At 43.4% G+C, this 13,236-nt stretch overlaps 1 protein-coding gene across 1 annotated transcript; it reads left to right on the top strand.

Annotated features, from left to right (window-relative positions):
• The first annotated feature begins 2,196 nt into the window (after positions 1-2,196).
• Positions 2,197-9,503, top strand: GCM2 (glial cells missing transcription factor 2). Its single transcript, XM_068166864.1, has 5 exons — positions 2,197-2,434; positions 4,259-4,511; positions 5,183-5,295; positions 7,575-7,700; positions 8,619-9,503. The coding sequence occupies exons 1-5, from the start codon at positions 2,393-2,395 to the stop codon at positions 9,501-9,503; spliced, it is 1,419 nt and encodes a 472-aa protein (XP_068022965.1). The 5' UTR covers positions 2,197-2,392.
• Positions 9,504-13,236: the final 3,733 nt, after the last annotated feature.

Below are 13,236 nucleotides of genomic sequence, written 5' to 3'. Positions count from 1 at the left end.
TGTTACTCACCTTTCTCAATGCTTTGTCGAGCTGACTGAGAAGAGACTCGCTGTATTTTTGGAGAGGTTCTATTTCCCTCTCTTGAAGCAATTCACTGATTTTCTGAAATCCTTTCCCCTTAAAAGCCTCAGTAAGAAGCAATTCAAGCTGCAGAGGGAGGGGAAATGAACAACCAGCAAGTAAAACAGGCATTTAAATGGTTGCAGTGCTGTTTATGAGAAAACACTTGCAATGCTGGTTTTAACATTGAAAGCTTTTTGTTTGTTTGTTTTCACTCTGTTTGTTTCTCTACTTTCATTTCACTGTTATATCTGAAGGTGAAACATCAGCCTTAACTTCCAAAGGAGACAGGACCTTTCAAGCTGCATAATATTAAAGAACACTGACCAAGAAAATTCTTTAGTACAAATAAGTGACTCCTACAGTATGCTGTTTGCAATTCTTACCTATCTCACAACCATTACAATCATTCCTTTCCACTGCACTGAAGGGAAGATGAAGGGCTCTCCTACATCTCCCAAGTTAAATTACTTTGAAAATCCAAGTTAAGCCATACTTATTTAAGAATACACCTTTAAACATAACTAAAATAGAGATAAGGATAGACTTAAAATGTATTTACATAATATTCTGTTCTGGCTTCCATGTTGCCATCCACCTCTCTATTCCATTCTTCACTTTTTTCTTCCTTTAAAAAGGGCGAGAGGAAAAAAAACCACAGAATATCCCACTTTTCCTGCCCCAAAGCTGACAACTACTGACTCCCTTTCTTCAAAAAAACCCCTTCTCCCCCACCCTTATTCCTTAAAAAAAAATTCAAGGTCACCCTGTGCTTCTAAAGAAGAGAAACCACAGTGGAACCCCATAGGCAATGCCTAGGAGGCAGTGAGTGTGCATAGATGAGGGTCATACTGTCTATGCACGTCCCCTCTATCCTAGCCCAACTGCTGCTTTCCAGAAGTGATGCTTACCTGAGCCATGGTTGGGAGCAGTGGGGGAAACTCCCAAGTTCTAGTTCTGTGGTAAAAGGAAGGCGCTGGAAATACTTCACCCCCTCCCCACAACCGTGGCCAGCTGCTGCAGTGTTCCCCAATCACTTGGGGCAAAGTGCAGACACCTACCAATATTTCCCACACCTGCAAGAACCCTTTCCTTCATCAAACCCCTACACCAAACCCTGGCAAGTGAAAGAAAACAAAGGCAAAGAAAGGTTCCCCCCCCTCTCGCTGCACTAAAAAGCCACACCTGGAAGGCTTCCCCCCACCCCACACTCAGGTGAAGGAGTTTGACACTCATTTGGAGCAGGGGGATACAAAAGAAGAGTCCAGCAGCCCAGGGAGGGCTGCTTTTTAAGGTGGGGGAAGGGGAACATTGTTACTGCTTTCTACTATGAGTTGTTTTGGGTTTTGTTTTTCAAACTTAAAGGTAAAGTTCAGAAAACTTTTCAGGGGAGATAGAAACAACTGAGATAAATCTTTCAGAACTGGTGGGATCACTTAAAGGATTACAGCAGGACTATGCATTCAGAGATTCAGTCTCTATGATATTATGCATGCTTTGTTGACTTTTTTTCCTTTGAGCTAAAAGCAGACTCTTTCCTTCATAAAAGCCTTTTTTTTTTTCCTAAAAGATGGTAAAAAAAAAATTACCTGTAAATTTCTATTAAGTTAAAAGATGCTAATTGATAAGGGAGTTCTGACTTTGGCTCTATGTTTGCAATCCTGTGCCACAGAGCACAGCTGAAGAGAGACTTCACTTAGTAACCCCTAATTCATTTGCATCTAGACGTAGAAAGCAGGTGTATGTATTTAAGGAAGAGTAGGTTATTGGTACAGTGCCTTTGCTTTGCTCCTGAGGCTTTTTAAGCTGTAGGCAGCTTTGAGTTGTGCTTGAACTCAAATACAAGTAGAGGTTGGCACCTGCCATTGACTGCACCTATTGGGTCTCCAGAACCCCATGCAATGCTGCAGGGTTGGGTAACAGTGGCAGAAAAGCTGTTTGGTAGAAAAGGAGTCAATGGTGTTGATTGTCAGCTAGCTGAATATAAGCCAGGTTGTGCCCAAGTGGCCCAGAAGGCCAACAGAATCTTTACTTACATCAGGAAAATAGACTGAGCCTTCCTACTCCTGGATTATATTTCCAGATCCTGCTCAAATCTGCAAAGGTCACAGCCCCTGGTGCTGGGGAGGCAGATTCCAATGAAGCTTCCTCCCCTTGGCTACACCCCATGTCCAGGTAACTGATGGGAAGGAGGACTGGGCTGGGGAAACAGACTCTGCCCACCTCAGCACGGGGGGGCCCAGCCAGCCCAGGCTGGGCAGCACCACCTGCCCAGGGGACGCCCCCCCAAATATAAAAAAGCCAGACTCACTGCCTGCAGCTGCTCCCAGCATGAAGCTCACCTGGGACATCAACGACCCTAAGCTGCCACAGGTACCAGATGGGAGAGGGTTAGGGGAGGATGTGGTGGAAAAATCCCTTGCTGACTGGGAGTGCTAGAGGAAAAGCCTCTCCTTTGAGCAAAGCTTTGTTCTGTAGCTGCTTTACTTCTCCCACAGCATTTCAAATAGAATTCTATGGGTCTGGATGGGCTGTGAGAGCCTTTACAAAATAGCTTGTAAAAAAATATGGATTTGATGCATAGCTTCAGATGCATGTGAACTCCTAAACCCACCTTTAGCTCTGCTGTCTGGCTTGTTTCTTTCTCCCTCATTCCCCATTTAAAGAAATGTTGAAAAGAAGCTGGGGTATTTGGTTTTCTGATGCTGTAAATATTTCATCAGTTTGTGACATTTTATTGTCCATGAGCACTCTGCTTTCCTCTTGCTGTGAGCTCCAAATGCATTATTAATTCACAATTTTTTTTCCTCTTAAGAGTTCAATTAATTTTATGGATCCCATAGAGGGTGATTTAATGCTGGTAGTTCATGCTGGTATTTACCATCATTGCCTGGCATTGGTCACATGTAATACATGCCTATGGTAAATGAGCGTTGCAGGAAGTCTTTACCTGCACTGTAATTACTTGGAGTTTAAAGCCTTAACTGTTCTTTCATTGCTCTGATAATTGTAGTTTTGGCAAGGAACTCTGGAAAGCCAGTAAATTCCCACACCAAAACGCTCTCTCTGAGCCATATATTGGAACTACATCTCTGCAGTGACAACTTTCTTATTCCGGTTTCTTTTGCCAGAAGCTTGATTTGAATTCATATTGGATGCACTTTAAAAGCACATTGCCTAGCTAATATTTCTAAGTTTCAGCATGCAGGTGCACAGTTTCATAATAAGGAAAGCATAATGGTGTGTGTGAGTAGGGTAGCTTCTGTTCTGTCTAGGTGTATTGGTGCTAGACCAGTCAATAAATTCTGATAACACTGCTGAGCTCTTACAGCTGGGTAATCTCACTGCAGAGAGGCATCTGCAACAACAGACCATGTTGTTATGGATCATAAGGCAAGAGAAGAAAGGATCCTGACTTTCTTTTAGAATCCTAAAATCACTTAGGTTAGAAGAGACCTCCAAGATCATCAAGTCCAACCATTAACCCAGCACTCCCAGGTCACCACTAAATAAAGTCCTTCAGCATCACACCTATACTTTTTTAAATCACTCCAGAGATGTTGAGCCCTGGAACAGGCTGCCCAGGGCAGTAGGGGGATCACCAACTTCATGTAAAGAAATTTTTCCTAATATCCAACATAATCCTCCCCCCGGCACAACCTGAGCTCATTTCTTCTTGTCCTGTCACTTGCTACTTAGCAGAAGAGACTGAACTCCCCCTCACTAACACACACCTTAAGGTAGTTGTAGAGAGTGAGAATGTCTCTACTCAGTCTCCTTATCTCCAGGCTAAACAACATCAGTTCTTTCAGCCGCTCCTTACAAGACTCATGCTCTAGACTCTTCACCAGCTTTACAGCCCTCCTTTGGACTTGCTCCAGCACCTCAACATTTTTCTTGTATTGAGGGGCCCAAAACTGAACTCGATGTTGAAGGTGCAGCCTCATAATGCTGAGTACCATTGCTTTTGAGACGTGGAAGCTCAGACTATCTTTCAGCTTTTAGAGAGCTTTTCTGAACAAGCTGCTTTTTCAGTTTGATTTTTTCCAGTTGTTTGGGTGGTCACAGAGAAAGGATATTTTCCCCATTAGGTGTTTTGTAACAGGACAAAACCATCAGGTTGCAATATTCTGATAGTGTTCCCTTGCTCTCTTCCTTGCTGCCCCATCAATGCCACCCCTGCTTTCCCTACTACAGGAGCCCAAGCACTTTGATACCTTCCAGGAATGGCCCGACGGCTACGTGCGCTTCATCTACTCCAGCGAGGAGAAGAATGCACAGAGACACCTCAGCGGCTGGGCCATGCGCAACACCAACAACCACAACTGCCAGATCCTCAAGAAGTCCTGCCTGGGGGTGGTGGTTTGTACCAGGAGCTGTGCATTGCCCAGTGGCGCCCGGCTCCAGCTTCGCCCTGCCATATGTGACAAGGCTCGTCAGAAGCAACAAAGTGAGAAGCACCCAAAGAGAGCTGGGATACTCAAGGGACTCCATTTCTTTCAGCTGAGCTTGATTGCTAAACTCTGCCTTAGTTTGCAGCCTTACTTGTGTGCAGACTAAGGCATAATTTGCCAAAACTGTGATGAATATATTTATTTCCAAACGCTATTAATGCCTGTCTCTAAATACTTCAGGGGAAACGAACCTAAAATCCTTTCTTTTATATGCATTACAAGAATCAGGATGGTTTGGGTTGGAAGGGACTTTTAAAGGCCATCTAGTCCAAGCCTCTGACAGTGAACAGGGACATCTTCAATTAGATCAGGCTGCTCACAACCCGGTCCAACTTGCCCTGCAGTGTTTCCAGGGATGGGGCATCTATCACTCCTCTGAGCAACCTGTGCCAGTGTTTCACCACCCTAGTGTAAAAAACTTCTTCCTCATAGCTGGTTTAAATGTCCCATCTTTTAGTCATCTCATTGGCATTTATATCAAGTATGAAGCTCTTGTTCATCTCCTTTGTTGGCTGTGCTTGGTAGTCTGTTGCATTTCTTTGAACATCATGTTTCAATCTGAATTTCTATGAATGCTGACCATATTGTTCTCAAGCTCTGTTTACACTCAGACGACAATTTCACCTTTGCTCAGTGTCTTTAGCAGTTTCTTTACCTCTGTTCACAGAGAAATCCTGCCCAAACTGTAACTCTGCCCTTGAGCTGATTCCTTGCCGAGGACACAGTGGCTACCCAGTCACTAACTTCTGGAGGCTTGATGGCAAAGCAATTTTTTTCCAGGTAAAACATATACACATGTGTGCACACATAAATTACAACATCTCTATATATAAACCATGTCCATATATACAAAGATATTTCTCCGTCACCCCCTTTTTTCCTTTGTGTAACACTGAGCCTGGCGGAGATTTGGCCTATGACTGAATTCCTCTGTAGTACAAACATGGTGAAAACAAATAACAACATTGGCTAGCTGTTTTTTAAAGCAGCACTTCAGAGCTAAGTAGGTTTAATTTTAATGAGCATAGTTATTGATGTCTAAAATTCTCCTGTTTACAGTATACAGTTTACACAAATATGAACAAAAGGTTTGTCCTGCACATGTGACAACTGAATCTCACTAAGGACCTGATACTTCTTTCCTGTTAAAATTAACAGAGGAAAGCCTTACTTTAATTGCACATGTTGGAAGCTGAAAAATTTACTTTGTGTGAAAACAGCCCTTGAATATGAGGAGGATTTAAAAATCTGCAAGGGGGAGGAAAAAAATAGAAAGTTAGACTTTGAAATTTCATGTTGATTTGGTCTTTTTATTATTTTTTTTTTTTTTTTAATAGTATGGCAAAAAATGTTCACAAAAAGACTCTCTTCTATGAGAATCCATGGTCTCCTGGATGATTTTATTTTTCTCCTGACCCATACTGCACTGAATCCTGCCCGCCAGTCAGGAAATGGAATCAAACATGCTACACTCCAAATTCCTCACCTGGATTATTATTGTTAGAGTAGAATTAACCAGGTTGGAAAAGACCTTTGAGATCATCAAGTCCAACCTATCACCCAACACCATCATATCAACTAAACCATGGCTCCAAGTGCCTCATCCAGTCCCCTCTTAAACACTTGCAGTGATGGTGACTCTACCACCTCCCTGGCTGGAACGTGTCCAGAGAAGGGCAACAAAGCTGGTGAGGGGTTTGGAGCACAAGCCCTATGAGGAGAGGCTGAGGGAGCTGGGGTTGCTTAGTCTGGAGAAGAGGAGGCTCGGGGGAGACCTTACTGCTCTCTACAACTACCTGAAGGGAGGTTGGAGCCAGGTGGGGGTTGGTCTCTTCTCCCAGGCAACCAGCACCAGAACAAGAGGACACAGTCTCGTGCTGAACCAGGGAGGATTTAGGCTGGATATTAGGAAGAAGTTTGTCACAGAAAGAGTGATTGCCCATTGGAATGGGCTGTTATCATCATCATTATTATTCAGATACTCCATTACAGATAAGGGAAAACTGAAGGATTTTGCTGTCAAAATAGTTGATAAATCTTTGCTTGGATGTTAATTTCTATTTCAGAAAGCATTTTCAAAGCAATATTAGGTTTCTTGCTTTGTATTCAGGACTTCATGTATGGCCATTCATGGGAATATAATGGGTAAGAGCATGTAGGATGTATTGTTTAATCTTTTATCGCTATAGCTTTGACTACATGCCAGCCTGATCTAGTGTGGGGTGTCCCTGCCCATGGCAGGGGGGTTGGAACTAGATGATCCTTGTAGTCCCTTCCAACCCTGAATGATACTATGATACATAGATCTGCATATCCACAAATGTTTCCATAATAGAGTGTCTTAGGGTGGCTTTCCAGGGTATAGAATCAAAGAATTGTTTTGGTTGGAAAAGCACTTCAAGATCATCAAGTCCAACTGTTAACCTGACACTGCCAGGTCACTGCAAACCATGTCCCTCAGCACCACATCTACATGTCTCTTAAATCCTTCCAGGGACGGCAACTCCACCATTTCCCTGGGCAGCCTATTCCAGGGCTTGACAACCCCCTCCATGAAGAAATTGTTCCTTTTGTCCAGCCTAAACTTCCCCTGGTGCAACCTGAGGCCCTTTCTTCTTACCCTACTTTTCTTTCCTATTCAAGAAGGTGTTTATTGGTTTTAGACTTAGGAATATCTGGAGGCATTAAAACTCTACAAAGCCTATTTGTACTGTTTTAGTGCTGCCTGTTATAAAGCAGAACCAAGATCCTGTTCTGCAGGAAACCAACCAAGCTAAATTTATAATTTTTTCCCCTTGGTTCTAGTTGGCTACTCCTGCATGTCATAAACATCAGTAACACCTTTGCTCCCCCATCAGGTCAGCAATCCCCACTGACTTTACCTTCACTTGCTCTTTCTATCTACCTATTTTACCCTTTCTTGTTCCTTGGCTTCCTTTCCCTGTTCTCTTGTGCCAAACCACAGACCACACTGGGTCTACCTCTTGTTCCACTTACTGCATTTTCTCTTTTCTTACTATTTCCAGGTCACATCTAATGCTTTATTAATCCTAATTTAGGCTAAAGGAGTCCATGACCACCCCAGGCCAGAGAGTAAATTGGAGGCAGAGGCAAGACGAAGCGCGATTAAGAAGCAACTGTCCTCTTTCCACCATGCCCAGAAAAAAAGACCTCTAAACTTAGAGGTAAGTCAAAGTCATTAGTCAGTTAATCTGTCATAAGCATGATCTAGCGATTCTAAGGCAAAACAAAGCTTTCCACTGCCCTACATCTGTTCATTTGGGACTTGAAACAAGAGTGTCAATGTTGAGACATACAACAAAAAGTCCTTCTATAAATACATTAATAGCAAGAGGAAGGGCAAGGACAACTTCCACTCCTTGGTGGACATGGAGGGGAACGTTGTAACCAAGGATGAGGAACACAAGCCCTATGGGGAGAGACTGAGGGAGCTGGGGCTGCTTAGCCTGGAGAAGAGGAGACTCAGGGGTGACCTTATTGCTCTCTACAACTACCTGAAGGGGGGTTGTAGACAGCCAGAGGTTGGTCTCTTCTCCCAGGCACCCAGCACCAGAACAAGAGGACACAGTCTGAGGCTGCGCCAGGGGAGGTTCAGGCTGGAGGTCAGGAGGAAGTTTTACACAGAGAGAGTGATTGCCCATTGGAATGGGCTGCCTGGGGAGGTGGTGGAGTCACCATCATTGGAGGTGGTCAGGAGGAGACTTGACAGGGTGCTTGGTTGCATGGGTTAGTTGATTAGGTGGTGTTGGATGATAGGCTGGATGCGATAATCTTGAAGGTCTCTTCCAATCTGGTCATTTCTTTTATTCTATTCTTATTCTATTCTTATTCTATTCTTATTCTATTCTTATTCTATTCTTATTCTATTCTTATTCTATTCTTATTCTATTCTTATTCTATTCTTATTCTATTCTTATTCTATTCTTATTCTATTCTTATTCTATTCTTATTCTATTCTTATTCTATTCTTATTCTATTCTTATTCTATTCTTATTCTATTCTTATTCTATTCTTATTCTATTCTTATTCTATCGTGGCTGGTATTGATTCCTGAATCTCAAAGATCTACTTCTCTTTGTCAGGCAGGAAGGTACCATGACAACAGCGGTTACACCAATAACCTACAGAGTCTGCCCTGTATGGATGGTCCAGAAAGGGTTGGTGTCCTCACAGACACCAGTTTTCCAATTCCAGCCCAGTCTTACCCTTCACTGCAGAACACTGACCTCTACAAAGCACCTTATGACTCGGCTGGCTTCCAAGAGGACCAGCTATCGCCATACCCAAAGTGCCCCAATCCAAGAATCTATGTGCCCAAGCCATGCAGCTATGAGTTTGGAGTTCCTACCTTTATAAGCTCCAGCCCTTATTCAACATTTTACAAAGATCTCGGAAGTCCTCCTGTTGATGCAGAACCCCTCAGTTTAAATGGATCTCACTACAATGCTGTGAGCACCCATGATAAGAGCTTTGATAATACTGGCAGGCATTATGGACTGAGACCAGCTTGGGGGAAACCTGGCAGTGGAGACCGGTGTGACTATGGACAAATGCAAACAAGCACTAACCACCCTTACTACAGTGGGGACTACCCCTGCAGGTACGGTCCCAGCCCCTCTCCCATAGCCCCACCACTGCAAACAGTCATCACAACGACCACCAAGGTGTCCTACCAGGCCTACAAGCCATCCACACTGAAATACAATGATGACCTCTGTGATATAAAAAATCTTCAGAGCTATACCCATGTGGCAGAAAATGTCTCGGGTGCTATCTATTCAGGGATGAAGATACAGGAAGACTTTGGGATGGTAAAATCAGCCTTACTCTACCAGCATGACCCAGTCCCCACAAAGCCTAAACCAGCTGAGACTCTGGAGACCTATCGGTATGGGCCACCAGCACTGGGGAACAGCTATGCTGAGCATGAGGGACAGACCTTAAGGTTTGAGAGTGCTGAATATTGACTAAGTGTTGCCCAAAAGGCAGACACATGCAAACTGGAAAAACACATTCTCATGCCGCTCACATGCCTGCTGAGCCCAGAGATCTGGGATTTGAGGAGAGGTGAGGAAGCAATAGATCACAACAGCTTGTCGTCCAAGAGTGCCTAGCTGGAGCTGTGCTGAATGAAAAAACATTTCTCACAGTATTTCAAACCAGTCCCACTTGATCTCTAAAATGGCATGAGGAGCTGAAACCCAAACACATACAGAGGCACAGCACCTTTGGGAGACACTAACCTCTTCTCATGGGGGTGTGATCCACTTACAGCCACAACTCTGACACATACCTCAAGCTCTGACAGAAAACATCCCACCTGTAAGAAAGAAAATGCTTACCAGATAATGCTAAACATGAAGGAAGGTGGCTACCCATTATAGTCAACTGAAAAAAATGATGGAAAATGAAAGAAACAAATGAAAGCAAGATAATTTGCAGAACAATTCACCTGAAGGCTCCCAGCTGGGTTTCTCTGAACTGAGAAATTAAAACATCTACATGCTGACTTCAAGTTGGTCTTTGATTCCCCTGCATCAAGAGTTCAGACTGTCCAGCCTTCCTATGCAAGAAGCCCTAACACAGCCCCACTGCCACTGAGAACTGACCTGCTGCAACACTTGGTCTGAAGGCAAGAAGGTTCAGGTGTGCCCCACCAAGCAGCCCCAGCATTGTATGGGTATCATGGTTACATAGATGGTCCTGAAAACCATTTGCAGTGAAGCTGCTTTGTGTCTGAAGGGGTCTGGCAAGCTGGACAGACCAATACTACACAGGCACTGCTGCAGAAATTTGCTTTATCCATGAGTACAACTCTAACCTGCCTAAAAACACAACATCCTCACTGCTTAGCTGTACAGGTCAGTGCTGAATGTTTCCTCTCTGGTTGCTACATCTCCATCAGATCTTTCTGCTTCTTCCAAGGGACTTTTGCTGGTCATTTTTCTCCTTGCAATCATGTCTCCCTGTGACATCACTGTTCATAAATGGTTTAAGTTGAAAAGGACCTTTTAAAGATCATCTAGTCCAAACCCCCTGCACTCAGCAGGAACAACTGCAACTAGATCAGGTTAATCACAGCCCAGTCCAATCTGACCTGGAATGTTTCCATGGAGGGGGCATCTACCACCATTCTGGTGAATCTGTACCAGTGTTTCACCAGCCCCAGTGTACAATGTTATAGTCTAAATCTCCCCTCTCTTAGTTTAAAACCATCACCCCTTGTCTTGTTACAAAAAGCCACTGATAAAAAGTCTTTTCCTATCTTTCTCCTAGACCCTCTTTAAGTACTGAAAGACTGAAATAAGTTCTCCCTGGAGCCTTCTCCAGGCTGAACTACCCCAACTCTCTCAGCCTTTCTTCAAAGGAGAGGTGTTCCAGACTTCTGGATGTTCTTGTGATCTCCTCTAAAGCTGCTCCAGTAGACCCATATTTTTCCTGTGCTGAAGTCTCCAGAGCTGGGAGATAGTACTGCATATGGTGTCTCAGCAAAGTGGAGTAGAGGGGCAGAATCCCCTCCCTTGATCTGCTGATCACACTGCTTTTGATTCAGCCCAAAAAATTTCTCTTGGAAATGAAGCAACCGGGAATCTGAGAGGTTAGAAAACAAAATTTCCAGATATCCTATGCAAAGCAAAACAAACAAAAAAAACCCTACCCAAAACAAAAGCCAAACCCCCAAACATAAGGATTCGCAACCCAGAATTCTTAGCTCATTAAGCTAATTAACTGAGGGGCACAGTTAAGTGGTGACCTGGCAGTGCTGGACTTGATGATTTTAAAGATCTCCTCAAATGAGAACAATTCTATGATTCTAATTCTCCATCAGGGTAGGAAGCAAAAGAATCAGAGGAGCACTGCTAGGTTAATATATTTTGAAAGCTGCCTACTGCTGGGGAATGGAACCTGTACCCAAACTGTGTTTGCTGAGCGTGAGAGTCACGTAGACACGGGATTGGTGAGGGTTACAAATGCATTATTGCTATTAAGTTACCAAGTATCTCTAATTCTTTGGGCACTCAAATATTAAAAACTCTGTGTATATTTTCCTCTGTTTTTGAATACCTATATGCTACTGTAGCCTTCCAATATACGTGAAATCACAGTTAAAACCAAAGCACCACCTCAATTAATGCCAGCAGCTAGCTTCGACACCCAGAACCTTTCAATGCGATTATCAAACGGGTAAACAAATCTTACAAAGCAAAGTGTTACAAATACCTGAGATTCAAGAATCATTCTTCCTGGGGTAGTTCATTGACTTTCTTTTCATACTTAGATGAAAACAATGCGTGCAGCCTGATATGTGAATTTGACCCATGCAGGAAATCAGTTAAGTGTCCTGTTTCAGAGATGGATTGATCGGCATTTTCAAACTTCAAACCATGTGAAGCAAGAATTCACACCCCCAAAACCCTAGTTCATCTGCATCATGCTTACTTTGTCTTTCAAGGCTATTTGTTATATATCTCATTTGGCTTTGTTAAACTCTTATGGTCATTCTTCTACCTGGTGTTTTAACTTGCTGACAAGAAGAAGTTGAAGTGAGCATCATCATTTTGATAATTTGCCCATTTAATGAACTGGTGGAATCGCCATCACTGGAGGTGTTCAGGAGGAGACTTGACAGGGTGCTTAGTTGCATGGTTTAGTTGATTGAGTAGGTTGGATGATAGGTTGGACACAATGATCTTGAAGGTCTCTTCCAACCTGGTTTATTCTATTCTATTCTATTCTATTCTAAAAGCAAAAAGGATGTATGGGGGAAGCCAAAAGAAAAATCAACCCCAAGTTACCACCCAGGAAGGCTGATGCAAAGTTTGAGGGCTTAGGAGTATATAAGACTGCTCAGTTACAGAACTGAGCTTTTTCATTCACACTCCAAATCAATATTGAAGCATTTTTTGTGTATGCTAAAAACTAAGATTCACAGCCTTCTAAGTTTAAAAGAAATATATTGGAGGGGAGTAATGCCGAAGAAAATTGCTACAAACATCTGAATAGATTCAGAGAGGGTGCAAATATCATAGAAAATTTTAAAGCTTTAGGTTGTTCCATTTTCTATTGATTTTAGGGCAGTTGGATGAACATATTTAGAATAAAGAATAAAGCTTTATTTAGAATAAACTAAACCAGGTTGGAAGAGACCTTCAAGATCATCGTGTCCATCCCATCAACCAATCCAACCCACCTAAACAATTAACCCATGGCACCAAGCACCCCATCAAGTCTCCTCCTGAAAACCTCCAATGACGGTGACTCCACCACCTCCTTGGGCAGCCCATTCCAATGGGCAATCACTCTTTCTGGATAGAACTTCTTCCTAACATCCAACCTGAACCTCCCCTGGTGCAGCCTGAGACTGTGTCCTCTTGTTCTGGTACTGGCTGCCTGGGAGAAGAGACCATCATCCACCTGTCTACAACCTCTCTTCAGGTAGTTGTAGACAGCAAGAAGGTCACCCCTGAGTCTCCTCCTCTCCAGGATGAGCAATCCCAGTTCCTTCAGTCTTTCCTCATAGGGCTTGTGTTCCAAACCCCTCACCAACTTTGTTTCCCTTCTCTGGACTCGTCCCAGCAAGTCAACATCCTTCCTAAACTGAGGGGCCCAGAACTGGACACAGGACTCGAGGTGTGGCCTAACCAGTGCAGTATACAGGGGCAGAATGACCTCCCTGCTCCTGCTGGCCACACTGTTCCT

The sequence above is a fragment of the Melanerpes formicivorus genome, unplaced genomic scaffold (assembly GCF_026170545.1).
Source record: "Melanerpes formicivorus ecotype bairdi unplaced genomic scaffold, bMelFor1.0.p_v2 SCAF_109, whole genome shotgun sequence".
In the NCBI taxonomy this organism is placed as follows: Eukaryota; Metazoa; Chordata; class Aves; order Piciformes; family Picidae; genus Melanerpes; species Melanerpes formicivorus.
This window is presented reverse-complemented; position numbering and strand designations above follow the sequence as displayed.

What these genes read in the sequence shown, in the direction of transcription:
- GCM2 (XM_068166864.1), top strand. Translation starts at nt 2,393, where the DNA reads ATGAAGCTCACCTGGGACATCAACGACCCTAAGCTGCCACAG. An exon ending in ACGACCCTAAGCTGCCACAG is followed by an intron (nt 2,435 to 4,258) that starts GTACCAGATGGG and finishes TCCCTACTACAG; the next exon opens with GAGCCCAAGCACTTTGATAC. An exon ending in GGCTCGTCAGAAGCAACAAA is followed by an intron (nt 4,512 to 5,182) that starts GTGAGAAGCACC and finishes CTCTGTTCACAG; the next exon opens with AGAAATCCTGCCCAAACTGT.